Genomic DNA, 22,516 nt, shown 5'->3' with positions numbered 1-22,516 from the left:
ACTGAGCAGAAGAGGTTTTTTTTTGATCAAGATTTGCACTAGTATGCCTTTTATCCTGACAATTTCTTTCTTTACTTAATTTTTTTTTTCCATGGGTAATTACAGCTTTTTTCTCTTTTGATTTTTTTCCCATGGAAAACTAGGATACTCATCAGAGCCATCATGGAATTCTGGCATGGAGGAAAACAAATGGAGATTTTCTCTTTAGAGCTGCAAGTAGAACATCAGTTTTATTTTACAGAGTGAATGCAACCCAGTCAAGCACATGTTCTTTCATGACTAGAGCCTTGGGTGGATTCTTAAAATAGTACTGATTACAGTTATTGCATCAAAAAGAATTTAGAGCTGTTTTCTCCAATTAAAATAATTGTGAAATTTAGCTGAAACTTATTTCTAAATATTGTTTCCCTGAAAAAAACTTAAAACTTACAGAACCTACTGCCATGCCAGCCTGTCTGTTCCCTGTTGCATGCTAAAATTCTTCCCAACGTGGTCCTTACAAGTTCAAGGCTTTTAACTCTCCTTCAGATGTTTCTTCACAAAGAGTTACTACCAAAGGTCTACACATTTTGGTGAAAACCAGTAGTCCCCGTTTAATCTGTAACAGACACCAATGTCCTGTCCATAGAGGCAGCAATGTGCCATCCTTAGGAAGTGAGTTTTACCCTCAAATCCTGGGTTTACATAATGTTCAAGGAGGCAGCATTAGTTTAGGATGTATTCATTATAAATGAAATGTATTATTCCAACCAAATTATCTTTCAGCCCAAGAACACACATTTCTCTTTGAAAACAATAAAGCAATAAAGCTCCTTGGAAGTTTTTAGATTACAGTGGTCATTACAGCCTGAATAGCACTGTCAGCACTCACTCTTTAACAACTATTTCAATAATTTACTTGTAATATTTCCAGTGAATCCACAGAATTTGAGCTGCATTGAGACTGTATGTAGCACAAGTAGAATTTATATGATGATCTCAGATATGGGTACTTGCCACAGGCAGTGAATGGCAATTACCCAGAGTCTGCTTTGCAATATTCCCTCAGACAAGAACTGTTCTAGAAGAGTAGGATTTTCTGGAGGGAATCTGGTTCACATCCAGATGTGGGGCTGGAAAGAGAAGGAGGGGAATGGGAGTGCATATGGTTCCCTATGAGGAAGGACAAGAGAGGAGGGCTGAAGGCCAGCCTCAAAGGCCAAGGCAGTTTGGAAGTGCAGGTAAATGGGCAGGGGGTGGTGTCTCTTCCTTCCCTAAAGCCATCACTGCTCCTCCTTCTTTTCACCCTCTCTTCTTCACTGCCTTCTTCCTGATTCTCCCTTTCCCTTTCTTTTTTTTTTTTTTTTTCCCTTTGCCGTTCTTTTCTTTCATTTACTCTCTCAATCTCTCTGGGATTTCTACAAACTGGAAAAGACTAAAGATTCTAGAAATTACCATTAAGTCTCTTCCTCTTATTAAAAGGACCCACCCCTTTTCTTACTGTTTTTCCCCTCACAAGATATCATTTTCCAGAAGACATCAGAATGGAATGGTCCTTCAATTAATTTTTTAACATACTCTATTTTTTTAAAGAGAGAATGCAAAGAAATGTAGTATTTTATACACTGCACCTGTGCAATTTAAAACTTCTGTCCATGTCAGTAGGTGGCCTTATGGTAACAACTTACATGGCAACATTTATTTCTGAAGTAAAAGTAACAAATGGGTACAGAGCATCACCTCCCTGAAGTCAGAATTGCAGACAGGAATGTGTCAGGACACTGCAGCTTGGTAACTGGCAGCAAACACAGAGGCATGAGGAGGCAGTATGGAGGGCATAAGCTGTACCCACTCATTCAGCACCAGGAACCACCTAGAAAATGGGGGCTGCAAGACCTTGTGGAACTGAAATGGCAGCTAATGGAAAATAGCTGCCAACAGCCACCACCCCTCTCTCACCTGTGCTCACATGCTACCTTTGTAGCATGGAGAATGATATATGAAGAAAAATGACACAGGATAAAGAGTATCATTATTTTTATTATCATCAAACATGACACGTGGACCCAAGCTTTACTGACTGCTACAATGCAACTTTCAGCATGTGTCGCTGTACTACCAAACTTCATATGAACACAGCAATTAGATAAAATAACATCAGGGGCATGCCCATTCAGTATAATTGTCCCTTTTGTGAGATGTTAGAGCTTTGTTTTACACAGCAAATGCCTAGCTGATATTCCCACATTTCTCCATGCTGACATTCAGGGACCATGAGGTATGAGATCTTGTTGGAGCCCATAGTTTCTGGGTAGCAGCAGGTCACACAGAGTGAGAACCCCCATTTAGGATTATGACCACAGACAATCCACCACAAGATAAATGTTCAGATCAGCTGTTTTGACTCATGTTTTCAGGTTTAAATGTCCATGCAGTCTCCCCTAAGTGAAGTCACACACCATTAGGAAGGCTGTGCACAGGCTGAACAGGCTTCCTTTCTCACCCAAACCAGCACACCTCTGCTGCTCACACACCTATGTGCACACTGCACTATGTCTACACCTTGTACATATGCAGTATTTTGTTCCTGAACCAATGTCAGGAAGGATGGGTATATCATCTCAGCTTTTATCATCTCATCTTTGCAGAAGGAAATGACGTGCTTGAGTTGATCCTGCCAGGTTCAGTTCCAAGGTCTCATGATTTTCAGCTTCCTATTGAACCATCAGGATACAGTAGGTCTCCAGGTGAGTGCTTCTCCTCACCTCAAAGTGCTGCCTGGGGCTGACACAGCACGGGAGGGGCTGCACCAGGGACACCAGGGAACTGCAGAGGGAGCTGCCTTCACACATGCTTGGTGCTCAGAGGCTGCAGAGGCTCCCTGCACAACCTCCTCACAGTGGGACACTGCCCTGTCGCCTGTGACTTCAAGCCAACCTTTTTACTCTCGAAAGAGTTTCAGAAATGTGAACATACTCATGTTCACACAAAAGACCTTTGAGTATTACTACCTCTACCTTAGAGATGTAGAACTGAGACAGACCCCTTCAAGACCTCTTTGAAAACTGGTACTCATAGGAACAGCTAGAAAAGATGACAAACTGCTGCTTCACCAACTCAACTGCTTTTTATACTAATATAGGGCTTTTTCTTAGCCGTTAACACCCATTTTCTCTGTCCTCTCAGCTTCTCTTTCTGTATGTTATTTTATTTCTAAATTCCTTAGAGTAGGTGTCATACTACTGCTCTGTGTTCATATGGTGCCTTATGCAATGAAACCCTGCTCACTGACAGGTGCTTGTAAATGTTGTCAATACATAAATAATAAATGGTAGCAAGTCCCTGGTTATACAGCATCTCCACATGTCAGTTTAACCTGAGTTCTCATTTTTTTATAAATATCCAACACATGTAAAAGCCCAGTTAAAGGATTCATCTGTGCATGCGATGAAATAAATATATTGCATGCAATGAAATAAATAAATTGTGAATTTTAAATAGTTGTATTTCCAATAACCAGTTATAAATTTCCCAAATGTTTGTAAAATTTCTGAAGTGTACTAGTACTGCATCAATAGGCACAGTGCTAACATTTAATCCCTCAGTGGAAAGCTTATGAACAATTAGAGAGAGAGAGACCTTTCCCCCCTCCTTTTACTTGGATGTAAATTTATTTTATTATGATATAAAACCATTAATATAATATTTGCTCTTTCAAGAAACAACTTGCAGTATTTTTCACTTAATCAAACAGCCACTAGGGAGGATTATTATGCAATTAATCATAGTAAGTAAAATGTTTCTTAAGATGCCTCCAACAGGTGCTTATTATATGCAGGTGACAGCAGTACAGTAGCTTAAAAAGACCCCATACATCCTTAAAAGCAGAGTCTTTTTAGAATGCATTTTTATTTTCTTAAAATGTTCTTATTTTCTCTCTTCTACACATTAATAACTGAGTTATTTGAGGAAGAGTAAAAAGTTTACAAGCAAATACCAGACTCTTATATACCTAAGAACCTGGTAATTTTAATGATTTAATTAAAAATTGAAAAAGTTAGGAAAATAGTTTGGTGGATGGCATTGCTAAAGCCACAACAAGCATTAGTCAAGCACAGAAGATAGCTTCACATGTTTTGCTCTCAGAAAACACCACAGCAAAAATGAAGTTTCTAGACTGGAGCTAGTTAGTTTCTCTGCAGAGTATTCCTATTGTTGAACAGAAAACAACAGTCTTTCACATATATTTAACACCTTTTTTTAAAAAAAATCACATTTAAGTACCTGTGACAGGACAAGTCAGATTTTCATTAGGTTCACTTCTAGAGCTGTTCAGAATGTAGCCTTGTAATTGCATAGGAATTTTTAAAAAAATGAACAAGAGATGAAAGCAAAAATTCTTCAATTAAGTTTTATCTTCAGACTGTAAGCACATGCAACTGCAGACCTCCTAGGACTTTCACAGTCATTTATGCAACACAGAAATACCAAAATGACTTCAAATTGAGTTTTGGATGGAGCAACAGCAAATCTTCTTCTGGCTCTCTGCCATGCCACTGTATTTCACAGTTTGCTGCTGTTCTGTCACTGAATCTCTCCAGTTTAAGTCATGCATTTATTTCCTGCTCTGGAGTGATCAAAGCTTTCCCATGTAAGACAGAACATTATAATTGCCAATTTCAAAGGGTTTTAGGAAGTTGCTTTATAGATTTAAAATCATTAGCAACAGACTTTGTGCTCATCTAGTGAGATATCTTCTAAGTCTGACACAAGCATTAGTTAATTATAGTTTTGACTAAGCCTTTAAGGTTTTGACTGTAGTGGGAGCAGCATAACATGCTTCACCTCAGCTGAAAGCCTTGGAGATGCAGGGCTTTAGGGAAACTCAGTGACTCACTGGGGAAATGCATCTGTTGTCTTTATGCCATCTAAAGCACCTGATTTGCTACAAAAAGGAGCACATGCTGTATTTTCTCCCAGGGCACTGCACAGTTGCTCATTCAGCTGCCAGACCTGCCTGTGGCAGAAAAACCTCCTGTTATTCCAACAGGGGTGGTGCAAATGCATATGCTTCTTACACAGACTAATGATACAGCTACACACTTTTCTGGGAGAGTTACAATGCACTTTTGTGTCTAACTGGTTCACTTTCTGCAACACAACAAAATCAGCAATTGGTCCAAGACTGAAAGATGAAGAGACTTCATGGGTGCAGGGTAAGCAGGTGACTATTCAGAGATACCCAAAAGACCTAGATAAGTACCAGACTGAGCATCTGACCAGGAGATAGCAGCATTCTTCATCAGGTTTCAAAACTACAGGAGACAATAGAAATCCTGCTGGTTTTACACTGGATAGAGGCTAGATAAGAGACAGGGTCTGGAATTCCATGTATCACTGCTTTTATGACAGACATAACCCAGCATGGGCCAACTGCTGACCCAAGGCTTTGAACCAAGCTACAGAATGTATTTTCCTGCCCACTGCCCATCACAGAGCAGCCCTTCCAGCAGTATAGGCTGCCAAATGCACATTTGTGTCCCTTCCACTACAGAGATCCCTACTGCAGCCACAGAGTGACAATGCTGTGGGGGTGTAAAAGGGGAAATGGTAGGGAGCCACAGGAGAAGGAAGAGACCAGGGATTTGCTGCTTGGGATTTGCTGTTCACACACAGCAGCAGCTGCTGCTCTGGAGCAGGGTAGCAGGGGTGCAGTGAAGAAGAGAGGGCAAAGACCTAGTCTAGCACCTGGAAATGCTACACTGAACCACCTTATACCACCCATACTGAATAGTTAGGTTTTCACTTTCAAACATTTCTACAATTCCCACCTTCAGCCTGGTACAGATCAGCAGTGTTGCCCATCCCCAACTGCTGTGCTCTGTCATACTGTGGATCATATTGCCCTCCACAGCTGTGGTTCAAATCTCAGTTTGTGGGAAGTGTTTAGGACTGCCATCTCCTGTTTCTTTGGCAAATATTGTATTATTAGATGATGACAGAAAGTGTCCAGTATTGGCATCATATAGTGGTTTAGGGGTAGTATGATCAACAGTTGTGAATTCCACATATCTAGCCATGTAAACAAGATGTGTCAGCATAATTATTCCCAGTATGTGTCCCTGAGAGGCATGTCCCAGTTAGTTATTCTTTTCACATTTTGCTATCTACCCTGATCTTTATTTTACCAGCCAAGCTTGCATGTCCCAGTAAAGGGCATGCTGGGTGCTGTGAGTCCCAGCCTATGCACACCCAGAATTTTGAGTTCCACTGCAGGATGATGAAATCTCTTTGATTTAATCATACTCAGAGTAGGTTGAATTTCCTGTTTCTTTCAAGTGAACAACAGATTTCAGGGTTACATGTGTTTTGAAAAGCTCTTGCCCATCCAAGGAATTATTTAACTAATGAAGCAAACCATGAAAACCTGTATTACAGTTTTGTTCAAATGCACTCTTTACAATTGTGATAGAACACGTAGATCATATTAGAAAAAGCTGATTAACTCATATTACCTTATTCACCAAAAGCAGGACTTGATTTTCTGGTTGCTCCGTATACATTTTCCTGTATTTCACTTGACTACACATAACCTGAAACTATTTCTTTTTCATCACTGTCTTATTACCTTCAGCAGATTTAGCTGAACCTGTCTCCTTCCATTCAGCAGGGCAATAAGGATATTTTGAATCTGCTCTAAAGTGCACTTGCAATATGTTTTACTATGATGAATCTCTTTTTCTACAGTAAACATATAGCTGCAAAAGCTCATCGGGTCATATAAGATTCACACATATTCCTAACAATAGGGCATATCTGTTCCTGCTGTCATTTTTCACAGAATCACAGAATCCTTAAGGCTGGAAAAGACCTCTAAGCTGATCAAGTCCAACCATGAAGTCCATCACTTTATCATATCCCCTAGTGCCACTTCCACAAGTTTTTTTTCAACACTTCCAGGAACAGTGACTCCACCACTACCTTGGGCAGCCTGTTTCAATGCCTGACCATCCTTTCAGTGAACACATTTTTTCTAATATCTAATCTAAAGCCCTGTTTTCATGAGGACAGCCACTGCTCAGATAAATCATTAGAAGATTTTGTGTCACAGTCTTACCACTCACACAAAAAAGTTTGGAACATCCCATACAGAGAGAGATGACTACTGCCACATGGAAACATACTTTGTCTGCTGATTCATGCATTACAAATCCCACTGTGAATAGCAAAAACCAGAAAATACTGAAAAAAGACTCAGATTAAAGGATATCTTTGCATAATCCTCAGGAATTTTTCATGGAGGTATTTTGTACTAATGGATTAAAAGAATAATTTCTAGTCTAAGTATTCCTGAATGAATTCTGTTGAATGTAATACTGTCTTGACACTGGTCAAATACATACATAACTTCTAAACACAGAAATCTTTTCTGTCTCTCATAAAGACATACCAAAAAATAAAGCTTTGAAGCTGATTAGGCAACAGTGCAGCAAAAAAAACTCAGAGAGAAACAAAATAAGGAATTTACATTTTTAACCAATGTTTGGTTAGTTCTAATACATATTGATTTATGTTTGCTTGATTTTTTACTATGCAGAGAAAGCACTAAACAAAACAGAAATCCCTTTTTCTTCATCTCAAATAAAGGAGGAGGAACAAACAGGGAAAAAGAATTACATCAGATATGTAAGAATTATGCTTTAAAAGGGGTGCAGAAACCAGTCAAGGAGAACCCTGACAAAGTTGCTGGAGCAATTTTACATGAGTAAACTACCATGTAACTGCCTGTTTCTTTGGCAAAATGTGCATGTAGTGAGAAATGGGGCTGACAGAGAGGCCAAACCATCTATACGAGAATATGAGAGGTGGAAGTGGAGAGGATTAATGAGTAATGGGCAGATGAGCCTGAGAATACTCTCAGAATTCAGCCAATGCAAAATCTGACGCTGAAATAAAATTAACTGAAATCTCCTATGGTTGTATCAGGTGTGGGGTGAGAACACTGCCAGTTCTCTAAGATTTTCAATTGGCTAGTATTTTAACTCTACCTCTAGCCCCTGATGTCATACAATCACATGAGCAATTTCAAATACTTTCCTTTAAAGGAGGTTTCTTACCTTATACTTCTACAAGTAATCTTGTTTAAAATAGCAAATGGTGAACAGCCTCAACACACAATAACCAAACTCAAAATGTAAATTTTTAAGTCTCATGATTTTATATTGAATTTAAGATATATAGCCTCCTATTTACATTTTTCTTTATTTTACTGTATGTATTTTGAAATGCTGAGAGGTGCTTGAGATGCTAAGTGAGCACTCAGTACTTCAGCTTACAAATGTACCAGTCCATCATGAGGAGTGACTGGTTTATGTTGTTTTGGTGGGCAGCTGCCTGGCCCAGCCAGATGCACTCTGCTTTTTTTTGCACAGTTTGAAACTGTGCCATGCTACTCACTGACAGGAACTCCTAGATCATTGACAGGGCTTTCTACTGCTTCAGGTGCCACGGGCTCTTATAAAAAACATAGTATTCTACAATTACATAAAAACCCCCAAAAAACAAACAAACCAGAAAAAACAGGTTTGCCTTTTGCTCCCACACTAGAAACACTTTTCAGAATTCCACTATTGTAATCACAGAATCACTAGATTGGAAGAAACCGTCAAGCTAATCAAGTCCAACCCATGCCCTAAAACTCCAACTAAACCATGGCACTGAGTGCCACATCCAGTCTTTTTTTAAACACATCCAGAGATGGTGACTCCACCACCTCCCTGAGCAGGCCATTCCAGTACATCATCACTCTTTCTGTAAATAGCTTTTTCCTAATATCCAACCTATATTTCTCTTGACACTGCTTAAGACTGTATCCTCTCGTTCTGTCAGTTGCTGCCTGGAGAAAGAGACCAACCCCACCTGACTACAGCCACCTTTCAGGGAGTTGTAAACAGTGACAAGGTCACTCCTGAGTCTCCTTTTCTCCAGGCTGAACACCCCCAGCTCCCTCAGTCATTCCTCACAGGGTTTGTGTTCCCAGCCCCTCTCCAGCCTCGTTGCCTCCTCTGTTCGCACTCAAGCCTCTCAACTTCCTTCCCAAACTGAGGGGCCCAGAACTGGACACAGCTCTCAAGGTGTGGCCTCACCAGTGTGAGTACAGGGGAAGAATGACCTCCCTGCTCCTGCTGGCCACACTATTCCTGACACAGGCCAGGATGCCCTTGGCTTTCTTGGCCACCAGGGCACACTGCTGGCTCATGTTCAGCCGACTGTTGACCCCCAGGTCCCTTTCCTCCTGAGCACTGTCCAGCCACACCATCCCCAGCCTGTAACATAGCAGGGGGTTATTGTGGCCAAAATGCAGGACTCTGCACTTGGACTTATTGAACTTCATCTCATTGGACTCTGCCCATCCATGCAGCTGTTCCAGGTCTCTCTGCAGAGCCCTTCTCCCTTCCAACAGATTGACCCACACTCCCAGCTTAGTGTCATCTGCAAATTTACTAATGGAAGACTAAATACCTTCATCCATGTCATTAATAAAAATATTGAACAGAACTGGCCCCAGCACAGACCCCTGAGGGACACCACTGGTGACTGGCTGCCAGCTGGATGCAGCACCATTCACCACCCTCTCTGGCCATCCAGCCAGTTCCTAACCCAGCACAGAGTGCTCCTGTCCAAGCCCTTGGCTGCAGCTTTTCTAGGAGTGTGCTGTGGGAGACAGTGGCAAAGGCCCTGCTGAAGTCAAAACAGAGAGTATCCACAGCCTTCCCTGCATCCACCAGGTGGGTCACCTGGTTGTAAGAGGAGACCAGGTTGGTCAAACACAACCTGCCCCTCCTAAACCCACCATGCTGGCTGGGTCTGATACCCTGGCCATCCTGTAAGTTCTGTGTGATGACACTCAATATAAATGGCTCCATTACCTTACTCAGTACTGAGGTCAGGCTGACTGGCCTATAATTAACAGGATCCTCCTTCCCACCCTTTTTGTGAATGGATGTCACACTGGCCAGCTTCCAGTCATCCGGAACCTCACCAGTGAGCCAGGACTGTTGGTAAATGATGGAGAGTGGCTTTGCAAGCTCATTTGCCAGCTCTCTCATCACCATTTATGAACATCCAAGCAGCTCAGCAGTTCTCTGACTGTCTCCTCTTGGATAACAAGGGGACCATTCTCTTCCCTGGCACCATCTACCAATCTAGGAGGACGGCTGTCCTGAGGACAAGCCATCTTCCCACTAAAGACTCAGGCAAAGAAGGTGTTAAGCACTTCTGCCTCCTCCTCATCTGCAGTTACTGAGTTCCCTCCCATCCAGTAGAGAACAAACGTTGGTCTTACCCTTCCTTTTGCCATTAATATATTTGTATAAATATTTTTTATTATCTTTTACAAAAGTTTCCAAATTAAGTTCAAACTGAGCTTTGGCCTCCCTGATTTTTTTCCTACATGCCCTAGCAATCCCCTTAAATACTTCCTGAGAGACCTGACCCTCCTTCCAAAGACAATACACCCTCTTTTTATTCCTAAGTTCCTTTGAAAGCTCACTGCCCATCCAGGCTGGATGTTGGCCTTGTCAACTCATCTTTCAGCACACAGGGACAGTCTGCTCCTGTGCCCTCAAGATCTCTGTTTTGAAGCACGCCCATCTTTCCTGGACTCCTTTGTTTCTAAGGGCTGCTTCCCAAGGAACTCTGAATAAGTCTCCTAAATAGGCCAAAGTCTGCCCTCCAGAAGTCCAATGTAAAAATCTTATTGATCTTGTTCCTGATTTCACTAAATATTGAGAACTCTGTAATTTCATGATCACTCTGCCCCAAGCAGCCTCCAACCACCACATCTCCCACCAGCCCATCTCTATTTGTAGTCCTTCCCCCAGTGCACTCACTCACCAGCTGTAACAAAAAGGTGTCCTCCACACATCCTAAGAACTTCCTGGACTTTCCTCTTTTTTGCTGCATTAAGTTCCCAGCAGATGTCTGGTAGGTTAAAATCACCAACCAGAACAAAGGCTGGTGATCCTGAAACATTCTCCAGCACTCTCCAGCTTATGGAATAAGCTATCCACTTCTTCCTGGTTGGGTGGACAATTGCAGACTCCCAGTAGGGTGTCAGCTTTGTTGGCCTTCCCCTTAATTCTTACCCATACCCATTATCATTAGTTTTAATAGCCATGGCATCAAAATCCCCGCTAAATAAAGGCCACCCCTCCAACTCTTTTCCCTTTCCTGACTGTCCTGAGGAGCTTGTAGCCATCCAGTGCAACACTCCAGCTGTGTGAGTCATCCCACCACGTTTCTGTGATGGTGACTACATCACAGCTTTGCTGGTGCACCATGGCTTCCAGCTCCTCTTGTTTGTCACCCATGCTGCATGCATTGGTATACACGCACCTCAGGTGGGCTACTGATTTCACCCCTAACTCAGGCTTACCACCTTTGGGCCTGCTTCCAGACAGCCCAGCTGCATCTCCTTCCCCCTTCAAAGCTAGTTTAAAGCCCTCTCAATGAGTTCTGCCAGTTCATGTGCTAAAATCCTTCTGCCCTTAACAGAGAGATGGAGACCATCCAGTTCCAGCAGGCCAGGTGCCAAAAAAGTTGCCCCATGATCAAAGAACCCAAAAATCTGCTGATGACACCAACCCTTGAGCCATTTGTTGATGGTGTGGGCTGTCCTATTCCTTTCATAGTTTTTCTCTGCCACCAGAGGGACTGAGCAGAACACTACCTGTGCTTCTGCCCTATCAACCACTTGACCCTTTAGTGCCCTAAAGTCCCTTTTAAGTGCCCTGATGCTCCTCTTTTCAATCTCATCACTGCCAGCCTGGAGTTTCAGCAGTGGGTAATAATCAGAGGACTGAATCAGCCCAGGGAGTCTCTTGGTAATATCCCATACCCTGGCCCCAGGGAGGCACAGATCCTTGACATATGGGGTCCCCTGTTCCTCTCAGAAGGAAGTCACCCACTACCTCTACCCTTCTTTTCTTTTTGATGTTAGAGGTGCTGATCCCTCTGACAGATGAAGCATAATTGGGAGGCTCACTGGGCAGATAATTTTCTTCTCCATCATCTGGCTGACCCTCTGGATTCAGGGGCTCATACCTATTCTGAAGTGGCACCTGGGTTGGGGATAGGGGTCAGGAGGAATTTTTATTACCTCCCCAAGTAGGGATCCGTTTCCAATCCCCTTCATCCACCAGGTGTTCTCCTACTGCCTGACGGTGGGAGGCATGGTAGTCCTCTTACTCCTGGTGGACCTCCTTCAAGGATGAAAGGGCTGAACTCCACCCATCTATTTCTGTTTAAATTTCTCTATTACACCTTAGTCTTTCAACTTCCTCCCTAAGCTCAGCCACCAGTGAAAGCAGATCATTCACCTGTTCACACCTCAGGCAGCCTTCTCCTGCAATGCCTCCTGGCAGTACACACAGGCTCAAACACTCTGCCACAGAGAGGGGTCTGGACAGACACATTCTTTTTGGAGGGTTCTATTTTGCTATGCACATTTTTACTAACTGCAGTTTTTCATTGTGTAAAAACCATAACTAACAAAAAACCCAAAGCAACCAACTAACAAAACAAAACAGACAACAAACTAAAAACCCCACTAGAAGGAGGAAAACTGCAGGCCTGCCTGCCCTGCCTGTGTGAACTGCTGTGCCATGTCCTCAGAGATGTGCCACGCTCCTGTTTGCCCAATCTCATGATCAGGAACTTTTCTGAGTTTTCAGTATAAATTTTCACACTGCTAGTTTACAGTCATCTGGGTTTGTGTTAGCGCTACCCTAAAACTTGTATAGGTCTTCTAAAACCTTTTCTCATTGTTTTTTTAACACAAACTTAAAGTGTGTTAGAAAAAAAAAACCCAAACCAATAGAAAGTCAGTTTTTCTACAACATTGCAAGATACATGAAATGCAAAGGTAGTGACCAAAACTCAAAGATATGAAGAAAGAGGTAGGCACAGATCACACAGATCACAAGACTCTCCCCAAACTCTGTGCAAATGACAGGTGGGTGGGTTGTATGGCCAGTGCACCATTTGGAATGACATATCACAGACAACTAACTGGAGAGCTCCAAGAAGCTGGAAGAAGGCTCTTGGGCCACCCAGGAAGTCCCACCCTGACAAATTTGTTAGCAATCATACTTAGACACGCCTAGCAGAATAAGACTTACAAAAGGTACTGAAAGAAATAACTGGCATACACTTGAAACTAAATGACTTTTCTAAATGACTAGAAATAGATCAAACACAGTTGGTCAGTTTGGGGACGGAGCCAGAAGAAAAATTGCCCAGAGCAATATTAGGTGCCTTTTATAAAGCCAGCTGTTACTCTGATCATTAGCTATTTAGTCTCAGCAAGCAGATGTGTTTCTTTTTGGGAACTTCTGCTGAAATCATGGAGTTCAGCATATAAAGCAATTGAAGAATCAAGTCTTTTTTAAAATGCTGATTTTAAAGGCTTATTTTTTTCCTCAAAATATTTGCTGTAGCTTTCAAAAAGCTTTCTGTTTCTTCGGTATATGCTGCCCCTGCAGAACATCACAGATTTATCTTTATTAAGGATTTTTTTAAGCTTTGAAAAATGGAATTATTTTTGGAAAAATGTATTCTGAAGCATTATGATACAAACCAATCTATATCTCAATGAATTCAATAAATCCTTCCATTTTCTTTAGGAAAATTTTTCATGTGGTCTGGATAGCTTATTAAAAAAAAAAAAAGTGTTCTAATTAAAGAACTTACCATGACAAGAAAACTTTAAATGAGTCAGGAATTCTTTGTCCCATTCTGTTACAGAATTTACAAAACCCTGTCTTTCACTAAGATACATTTGATGTGATTTATTTTTATGCAACATTCTTAATATATAGGATTTTGAAGACCAATTTTTTGTAACATGATTTTCACACAGTAAAAGTACTCTTAATGTCTCTTATTTGCCCTTTTGGTGTTACTGTTTAACCACCTCTTCCCTGCTTTACTCTTATCCTATCTCAGCAAACAGATAAATGAGGCAGTGAAGATGGATAATTTTTCAAATGTTACCTACTTTATATTTCAGCCTTTAGGTAATCCAATATTTAGCAGAAGTTTTGTGGCAATGAGGATGACAATTCCCAGCCAAATTACTAACAGATATAGTGCTCCCAAAAACTTCAAATGAAATCTCTCACTGGTCAGGTGAGAAGTCCTAGTAGCTTCATACAGAAATATAAGTGTCTGAATGCTACCTGCACATTAGGATATTTAATATTTCAATATCACAGAGAAAATTTCAAAGTAACTACATTCTTTACATTTAGTGAAACATAAAGGATAGTAAAAAAACCTCAAACATGTCACCTTGTTTGTCTAACTGGATGCTGGAAAAATCAAGATAAGGAAATAGCGCTTTTTATATGGCAAGTGGGCAAAGTACACCCAGCCTATTTTTTAGCCACTGAATATGAAACTGTGGTGCCTTGACTTAGAAAAAAATTCAAGTGCAAGACAGCTTTAAGAGAATTACCCACTCCAGGCAATAGCAGTAGGCTCCAGGGCCTCGAAGTTCAGGCTGCTCCACTGTCTTTAGGTGATCTCAGCAGCTGAGTGCAGTAACAAGCAACTGGCTTGCCCAAGTGGTACTCAGCTGACCAGGACAGCTGATATAAAATGCTGAGTTGCTGAAAAAACATTTGAGCTTTGCTCACCTGTGAGCAAAGCTGCAACCTAGAGTTCCCTTCTTTGAATAAGTATCTGGAACTATTAAAGAAACAAGCAAAATCTTATCTTTTTCAGAGCACAACCAGAAAAAAGGCAGGGATAGTGATTTATGCATTGTATCCAGCGAGTAGATAACGAAATACTGAGTAGGAGGAGGTATAAGAACTCATATTTCCTATCTTGCTGTAGCATCATACTAATTCAGAATCCTTACTTCAGAAGCCTGAAGTGGATGCTTAAGAAACAGTGAGAAAAAGGCAAACTTATATGCTGGAAAATTTTCTTGCTAACTTTCCCAGGTTCCATTTCCAGTTCCAAAAACTCCTGAAATAGATGTGGTTTCTAACTGCTTAGCAACCCTCTTTTAAGATTTTGCCCAGAATCCTCTCAGTTTTTATTTTTATTTTTAATTTAGAAAAATAAGCTTAATTGCTTCATATTACACAAGAAGTATGAAAAGTCTTCTGATTTGACAAAACCTAATGTTTGGAGACAGAAGACGTGGGTTCAAATCCCTTTATCTCAGACCAGGCCTGCTCTCTAGACTGTCTGGGTAAAAGGCTTTAGTGACTGGGCTACAATATGAGAAGGTGGCACAGCCAGCACCTTGTCCTTTGTCCTGAAGAGAAGTAGCAGCAGGCAGATCAAGACACCTCATTCAGTCAGCAGATATTTAGGGAAGCCTTACTGACTTAAGGTTCAGGAAAGTCACCTGAAAGGACATTTGCATGTGGATCCAATGAAACTTTGGAGTGAAAGAGGCATTGAGATGCACACAATAAGGTCAGGTGAGGAGGAGGGGAACTGTAGCTGCCTGAAAACTTCCTAGAAGCCATCAAGGTATGAGCTGAGTCAGGGAGCCTTTTGATTAAAATTTGGGTTTAGACACCTGAGTTCCAGAGGCATCCTAGTTCCATTGCCAAGTGTTCCTCAGCAGATGTAGGATAGGACTTTCACCATCCTTGTGACTTTCACCACAATAATGAGCTCTGAAATTGACTAACTCAAACAAGAGCTCCTGGGGTCTTCAAACAGTAATGAAAAATACTGATTTGTAGGGTGAAATAGAACTCCTTCCAATGGATGAAAGAAAACCAAAGCCAAGTGTGGGCAATAGGAGCTTTTGAGAGACCTGCCTCATCTAGAATAATCTGACACTCTCACACGCTGTCTGCTTTACTTAAAAAGTCTATTATTTCACCTCTATCAGATAGCACCATAATTACCAGCCAGTGATGCAAATAAACCCTCACCTTGTTTCTAAAATTTCCAGTTATTTCCAGTTTAGCCTCACGGGTGAATGGACCAACATCAGTAATTTGTATTCAACAAGCAACCTGCACCATACCTTCCGACAAAAGTATTCTGCCGCCAACAGCTCCTCAACAACCTGCAGGAGCCAAGTTTCATTTATAGTCCCGGCTTCTTTGAAATATTTGCTATCTTTCATTTAGTGGATCTTGTTTATTTAATACTGTAAGTCCTTTTCTTCCTGTAGATTCATCTTTCTAATACAGAAGGCTTGACATGTATTCAAAAAGGTAACTTTTGTCTTTATGGGAAAAGAAGCTTATTGAATAGCCAAAGGATGTCTTGTACAGGAAAGCCACATAAATGGTGCAAGAAGCTGTGAGAACTGAGCTGTTAAATGGGAGCTGGGGGCTCCGGAACTGCCACAGACTTCCAGGCCCTACGGGGAATACTGAGAAGCACAGCACATTTGAAGAGGAATTGAAATTGTCAGGGAAAGAACAGAATCTGTTCACCCTTAAATTCCCAATTAGAGATCTCATAGTGGGAAGTGGCCACTTAAATGATGAGCACTGAATATCTAGGGAATAGCCTTCCTTAAGAAATAGGCAAGTGCCTATTTGCATAAATTAACATCCTAATTTACAATACAGATTATAATGATAATATTTTCAAATTACCATCTTTGTTTTATACATACTATTTCATTTCTCTCCAGGAATCCAGATAAAAGGTAAATTCAGAGATGAAGTAAGGCCAAATGCAACTGAGAAAACTCTCCTTATAAATTGTATTGATTCCATGTTGAAAACTACATAACTATTTTAGGTATGTCCTACAGATGACTAGTGTGCTAAGTAAATATTTCTCTAAACTGACATTAATTTGAACATGCCATTAATTTTGTCACTTTTCATACCTGCCAGTATTTGAACCTAAAATAAATCCATACTGTATATTTATATTTTGATACATATAAATCTCTATGGTACAAAAATGCATAACATTTTTATGGCCACAATATGAGTGGCTAAAGTGGAAAATAAATCAGTTCTAAAATTCTCAAGTTTTGTTTTAGCTCTTATGTTTTAGATATAGCAGGATTACATGTCTCCACAGGAGCTATGTATCATCATCCATAGGAACATATAATCTTAAGCATTAAATGTGCTAAAGCATTAGAAGTAGTATACATTAATATTACTGTGATGCAATTCAGTTTTAAGTGTGCCCAATAACTGGCATACAAAAATCTTTCCAAAAGAAGAGATCAGTGCAAAAAAGAAGGATCTGATCCCACAGTCCTTTAATAGTCTAAGGGCTTTCTGAGTCGAAGAATGTGGACATGAGAATGAACACAAAGTGTGATTGCATTTGGGAAGCCAAAGGGGTGCTCTGCTTCAGAGTCTCATAATTTTTCATAGTGACCCTCCAGTAAAGAGCCCAGAGAAGTTGCTTTCATGTTGATAGGGAGGTGCTTGCTGCCTGAGAGATCGGAAATACTGTCCTGATGTCAGTTGTGTAAGAAAAATAAGAATATTTAGGGAATTATTACCATCTTTGTGCATAAAGTCATGGCACAGGGATGCCAGAAACAAACTAAAAATAAGAGATCTTTTCTAGATAGTGAGAAATTAAACTGAGACACAACTAATTAAGCAATTAATAGATTAATGAGCTGCATTTTGAGAGGTAAAACCCTGGCTGAGGCCAGATAGTGACAGCAGTAGGATACAGATCAGCTAATTCTAGAGACAGTTTTTACTTTATTTGGGGAAACTACCCATACATTTGGCTAATGAAAGCATGCAATATTTTTAATTCTTGCCTAAATATTTACACTTCTTTGACCCAAATTTAACCACAATTACAGTCTAATTTGTTAAAACAAGTTCCTTTTTCTATGAACATTTTCTTGCCTACACAGATTCATAAATAGTATACTTACTGAAAAGGCTCCAGATACTATTTCCATAGGAACAATGCAACAAAAGGCTCAAAAAGGGCACACCTCATTGACTTTCAGGTTATATGGAGCACATCAGCAAGCCAGGGCAGATTTTCAAAGAGTATCTTCAGGCTGAGATACATGCAGGCTGAAGATTACAGATTCATAAATTTCTCATTTAAAATAAAAATGTAAAAAAATTGTCCATATAGGGTTGTTTGTTTTTTTCCTTTAGTCTCAGTAAAAGAAAGAACTTAATAGGAAATCTCTAAGCACACAGTAGTGTTCACAAACAATGGCATAGGATTTCTTACGAGCTTTTGTGGCTGAATAGCATCTCACTCCACAGGTTTCACTGGACTTCACTGAACAGCACTCACTGAGAGTACTCAGATAATACCCTGCTCCATAAATAATTACATCAGTACTTGATGGAATCAAGTTCCTTGGCTTCAGTAGCACTGTAAAGGAAGGTGCTGTTCATAACTCAGCAGGGATATTAGAATTAAGCTCCTAACCATTTCTTCAGTAAGGCAAAGAATGAACTGTCACTGTCTTGTCATTCCCAGAAGAACTTTCTGCCTCCATCTGCTCTAACTGTTTATTCCTCAGTGAGGCTGACTTGGCTTGTCTTTTTTGGACACATATGAGACAGATTTCCCTGATGAATCTCCCAATGTCAACAGCAAATCTCCCAATCAGATTCCCTGAAAAGAAGCACTGATAAAGCTCTGTACCAGACCAGCTGAGGATTCAACAACGTTTTTTGAAACTACAAGCAAATGATGCTGGGATCTCCATGTTGCCTAGCCTCACACTAATAAGCATAGGCTCCACAATGCAAAGGCAGATTGCCATGCTCTCCAGCACCAATCCATTCACAGAGCCCTGGGTCTGGCTTCTTCTGCACCAGAAATATTTAATGGTAAGAGCCAGACAGTCCCATCCAGTTCTTCTCACTCACCAAACCCTTGGAACTCTACATTGGTGGTATGCAATAATTTATTTTATATTTTATGAAAAAACCCCAATCAACCAAACAAAAAACAACAAAGAAAATGATATCAGGATTCTAAGTATGTGTTTCTATGAACTAATGCTATCACATCATAGCATATTTGTTACAGAGAGGTAATCCAACAGGAACATATTCAAATGCAATCTGATTAAATCAATCTAATGGCCTGTACAGGTTATTCATTCTTGGACACAATCATACTGTTGAACACACTGACTAATACCCTGCTCCATAAGTAGTCTAGCTCATGAGTCTTAAGAAGGATGCACGACTGCAACCAAATCAATCCATCACACCTAGAAAGGGGGTCTTCTCCAGGTCAGGTTTGAAAACAATAGTGTATCTGTCTTAAGAAACAAAAAGTAGCTGCACTTAAATCTTGAGTGTGAGTAGAAAACCTTTTCCTATCCTGTCAGATCTTGTAAATTCATAAATATAACATACATATGCACAAGTACCCATATATTATATTACATAAAACCAGCTCATTTCTAATAAGATGCTAGATAAAATGATTTAAAACAAATGAACAAAAATGGTTACAAAATTATGTTTATGTCTTGCATTGCTTCCAGTGTGATAGGATCACCTGAATAGGGAAGTTCTTTCTAAAATTTAACTGAGTTGTATTACATTATGATGATATTATCATATACTTGATCTGTTCTCAAACATTTTCATATACCTCCACACACATGTGCTAATTTTTTTTCGTTTAAACAGACTTGGGAGTATATCTGATTTTAGGGAACAGGTTGTTGATGTAAGAAAGACATTATTAAAACTTATCAAAAGTTTTATAAGAGACCATTCTTTGCCACAGTATAAGAGAATTATCTGAAGTAAGGGAATTGGAGTAAGCACCCTATTTTTAGGAATAGGTTAGTTTAAAAGTGACATTAAAATGTTACCAATGCCTTTATGAATATTATACATTTTAACTGAAGATCAGTTACATTCATTACGTTTATAGATTATTCTCCACAGTATTTTCTGAAAAGAGGCAAAAACTTTCTTCCCATAAAATAAAAAAATAGTTTTCCCTAACTAGCAGAACTTGGTACTAAATTAGAAGTGAAACCTAACCCCGATCTTTGTTTATAGAACTGCATGGTTTCAGAAGCAGCTCCACCTATTGGGTGACAAATGTAGGTTAGTGACTACTTTGTCACCGCAGACCTATTGTAAGACTGGTTTTGTACACAAGGCTCCCAAGCTCCCAAGTTCCTCATACTTAAATATAAGCAGCCAACCGGTATTTTCTAGTGATCTATTTAATTAGAATTTATAAATTCAAAACGACCATCCATCAGGATACAAACCCGACCACAAAAGCTGCTAGTGTTTATTTGATGAAGCACTTCTAACAGCATTAAGTGACTCACACTGGTTATAATACCCATCTTATCATGTAACAGGGAACGGCATGATTTTTAGGATGCACTCCAGTTGCACGCGTCTGCACGAGCTGAAAATGAATTTGGTTATGTAAGCAGTCCTACTAACATCTATATATGAATCCATATTCTGTTTGCGGGGTCCCACGTGAATGACCGACTCGTATTTTGCATGGTTTAGGGCAACCACTGACGTTACCCGTTCAGGGAGAACGAGTCATTTTAAAGCGAAATTTTGCACCATCCCCTCCTCTTCGGAACAGTTCATGCGAGACCTTAAAGTAACATCTCGCATCCCACGTCCCCAGAGATGATCGATATCAGCACTGCCGGCCATGGATTTTCTCTCTCCCCCCGTCACCGGCGCACACCCGGTCCCTCCCCCGCGGGTGCCGGACCCCGGCGGGCTCGGCGGGGCACGCTCGGAGCAGGGGCAGCGTGGGCAGGCGAGCCCCGCTCGGAGCAGCGCCGGCCGTGCCCTGGGGTACCGCGCATCCTCGGAGCCCGGCGGCTGAGGTAAAAGGAGTAGGAGAAACGCTCCCACCCGTGGCGTTGACAGCGTGCTTTCGCGGTGTGGAACAGGCACGGACTGCGCCTGCATATCTATGTAAAAGGGATCAGAGAGACCAAAACCCACCGGAGCACGGGGAGAAAAGTTGTCCCGAAGCCCGAAGATGAATTCATGTAGAGATCACTCACCCACTCTGATGATACAGATGAGCTGGATGCAGGCAGCCAAGCTCCCGAGAATGAGCATGTCCAAATCGTCCCTCGTCTCCTTCCGACTGCCTGCCTGCCTGTCCGGCTGTCTCAGCCTCCTGCCCGCCCGCCGGCCTCCGCGGGCTGCTGCACCTCTCCCTCGCGGGGCTCCGGCTCCGCGCCGCGACCGCGCCCGGCGGCCGCCCCCACGCTGCGGGCGGGCGGGCGGGATCAGCGGCGCTGGGAGCTGGCGGGGCCGCGGCTCCGCTCAGCGCATGGCGGGGGCCGCGAGTGGCTGCGGGGGAGCGCGGGTTGTGCGCTGTGCCCGGGCGGCTGCGTGTGCGTGGCTGTCCGCTGGATGTGCCTGTCGCGACTGTTTGTGTGTCGTGTGTGTCGTGTGGATATGTGTGTGTGTGTGTGTGTGTGCGCGCCGTGTATGTGTGTGCGCACGGGGGGCGGAGACCGCACTCCGCTGGGCGGGCGCGCACGTGTGCGCGCGTGTGAGAGTGTGTGTGTGTATGTGAGAGTGTGTGGATATGTGAGTGTGTGTGTGTGTATGTGAGAGTGTGTGGATATGTGAGAGTGTGAGAGTGTGGATATGTGAGTGCGCGTGTGTGTGTGCGAGAGTGTGTGGATATGTGAAGGTATGTGTATATGTTTATGTGTGTGTATATGTATATAAGTATGTGTATGTGTGTGCGCACGTGTGAGAGTGTGTGTGAGTGCGTGTGTGTGCGCGCGTGTGAGAGTGTGTGTATATGTGTGTATGTGTGTGTATATGTGTATATGTGTGTGGGCGGGTGTGTGTGTGTGCCCGCAGGTGGGTGTGAATGTGGGGTGCGGGAATGGGGGTGCGTGTGCGGGGGTGTTGTGCGCGGCGAGTGCGGTGGCGCGCACCCGCGGGCGGGAGGAACAGAACCCTCTCCCCTCCTAAAAAGCAGGAGGGAGGGAACGGGGGCCTGGGGACCGAGAGGGGTTCACACGGCTGCGGGCAGAGCGTGGCCCCGGGGTCGAAGACTGGGACGCAGCTCCGGCGCTGGCGGAGGGAGAGCGGCCCCGCGCGGGAGCAGCCCCCCAGACAGCGCCAGCCTCCCCTTGCCGTGGGAAGAAAAGTTTATTTCTTTAACAAGATCTGTATAAGAGGCGGAGACGGGGGGTGGCTCTGGGCTTCTTGAGGTCTCCGAGGTCAGCGGGGTGCGCGGCCGGTCAGTGCAGCCCGGAGCACACGGAGAGCAGCGGCCGGGGAAGGACCCTGATGGAAGCGCTGTGCCCGGGCCGAGGGTCGGAGCTCGGGGCCCGGCTGCGGGCGCGCACCGCCATGGGCAGCCGTGGGAACGGGCACGGGGCACCGGCGGCGCTGGGAGCGGAGCCGCCTTTAAGGAGGTGCTGATTGCCGGCTGCTCCCTGCCCCGGGAACCGGAGGGTTTGCGTGTTCCCTGGGAACTGGAGTGGCAGCGGGGGAAGGGGCTGGAGCTGCGGAATATCATTATCCGACGGAGAAGTGGGTCAGGG

General features: G+C 42.5%; 1 protein-coding gene across 8 annotated transcripts in view; it reads right to left on the bottom strand.

Moving 5' to 3' along the window:
• Positions 1 to 21,414, bottom strand: part of PTPRZ1 (protein tyrosine phosphatase receptor type Z1) — a 133,309-nt gene extending 111,895 nt beyond the window's left edge. For 3 of the 8 annotated variants that reach the window (XM_071423731.1, XM_071423733.1, XM_071423735.1), the window contains exon 1: positions 21,005 to 21,414. In XM_071423731.1, the coding sequence (XP_071279832.1) occupies positions 21,005 to 21,062 (58 nt within the window). In that variant the 5' untranslated portion in view covers positions 21,063 to 21,414. The remainder of the gene's footprint in view (positions 1 to 21,004) is intronic. The other 5 variants (XM_071423738.1, XM_071423739.1, XM_071423734.1 and 2 more) reach the window with 4 other exon arrangements.
• Positions 21,415 to 22,516: the final 1,102 nt, after the last annotated feature.

This window comes from Agelaius tricolor, unplaced genomic scaffold (assembly GCF_023055355.1).
Source record: "Agelaius tricolor isolate 1412-34295 unplaced genomic scaffold, bAgeTri1.0.p SCAF_3, whole genome shotgun sequence".
Lineage (NCBI taxonomy): Eukaryota > Metazoa > Chordata > Aves > Passeriformes > Icteridae > Agelaius > Agelaius tricolor.
The sequence above is the reverse complement of the archived record's forward strand: the minus strand, read 5'-3'. Positions and strand labels throughout refer to the sequence as shown.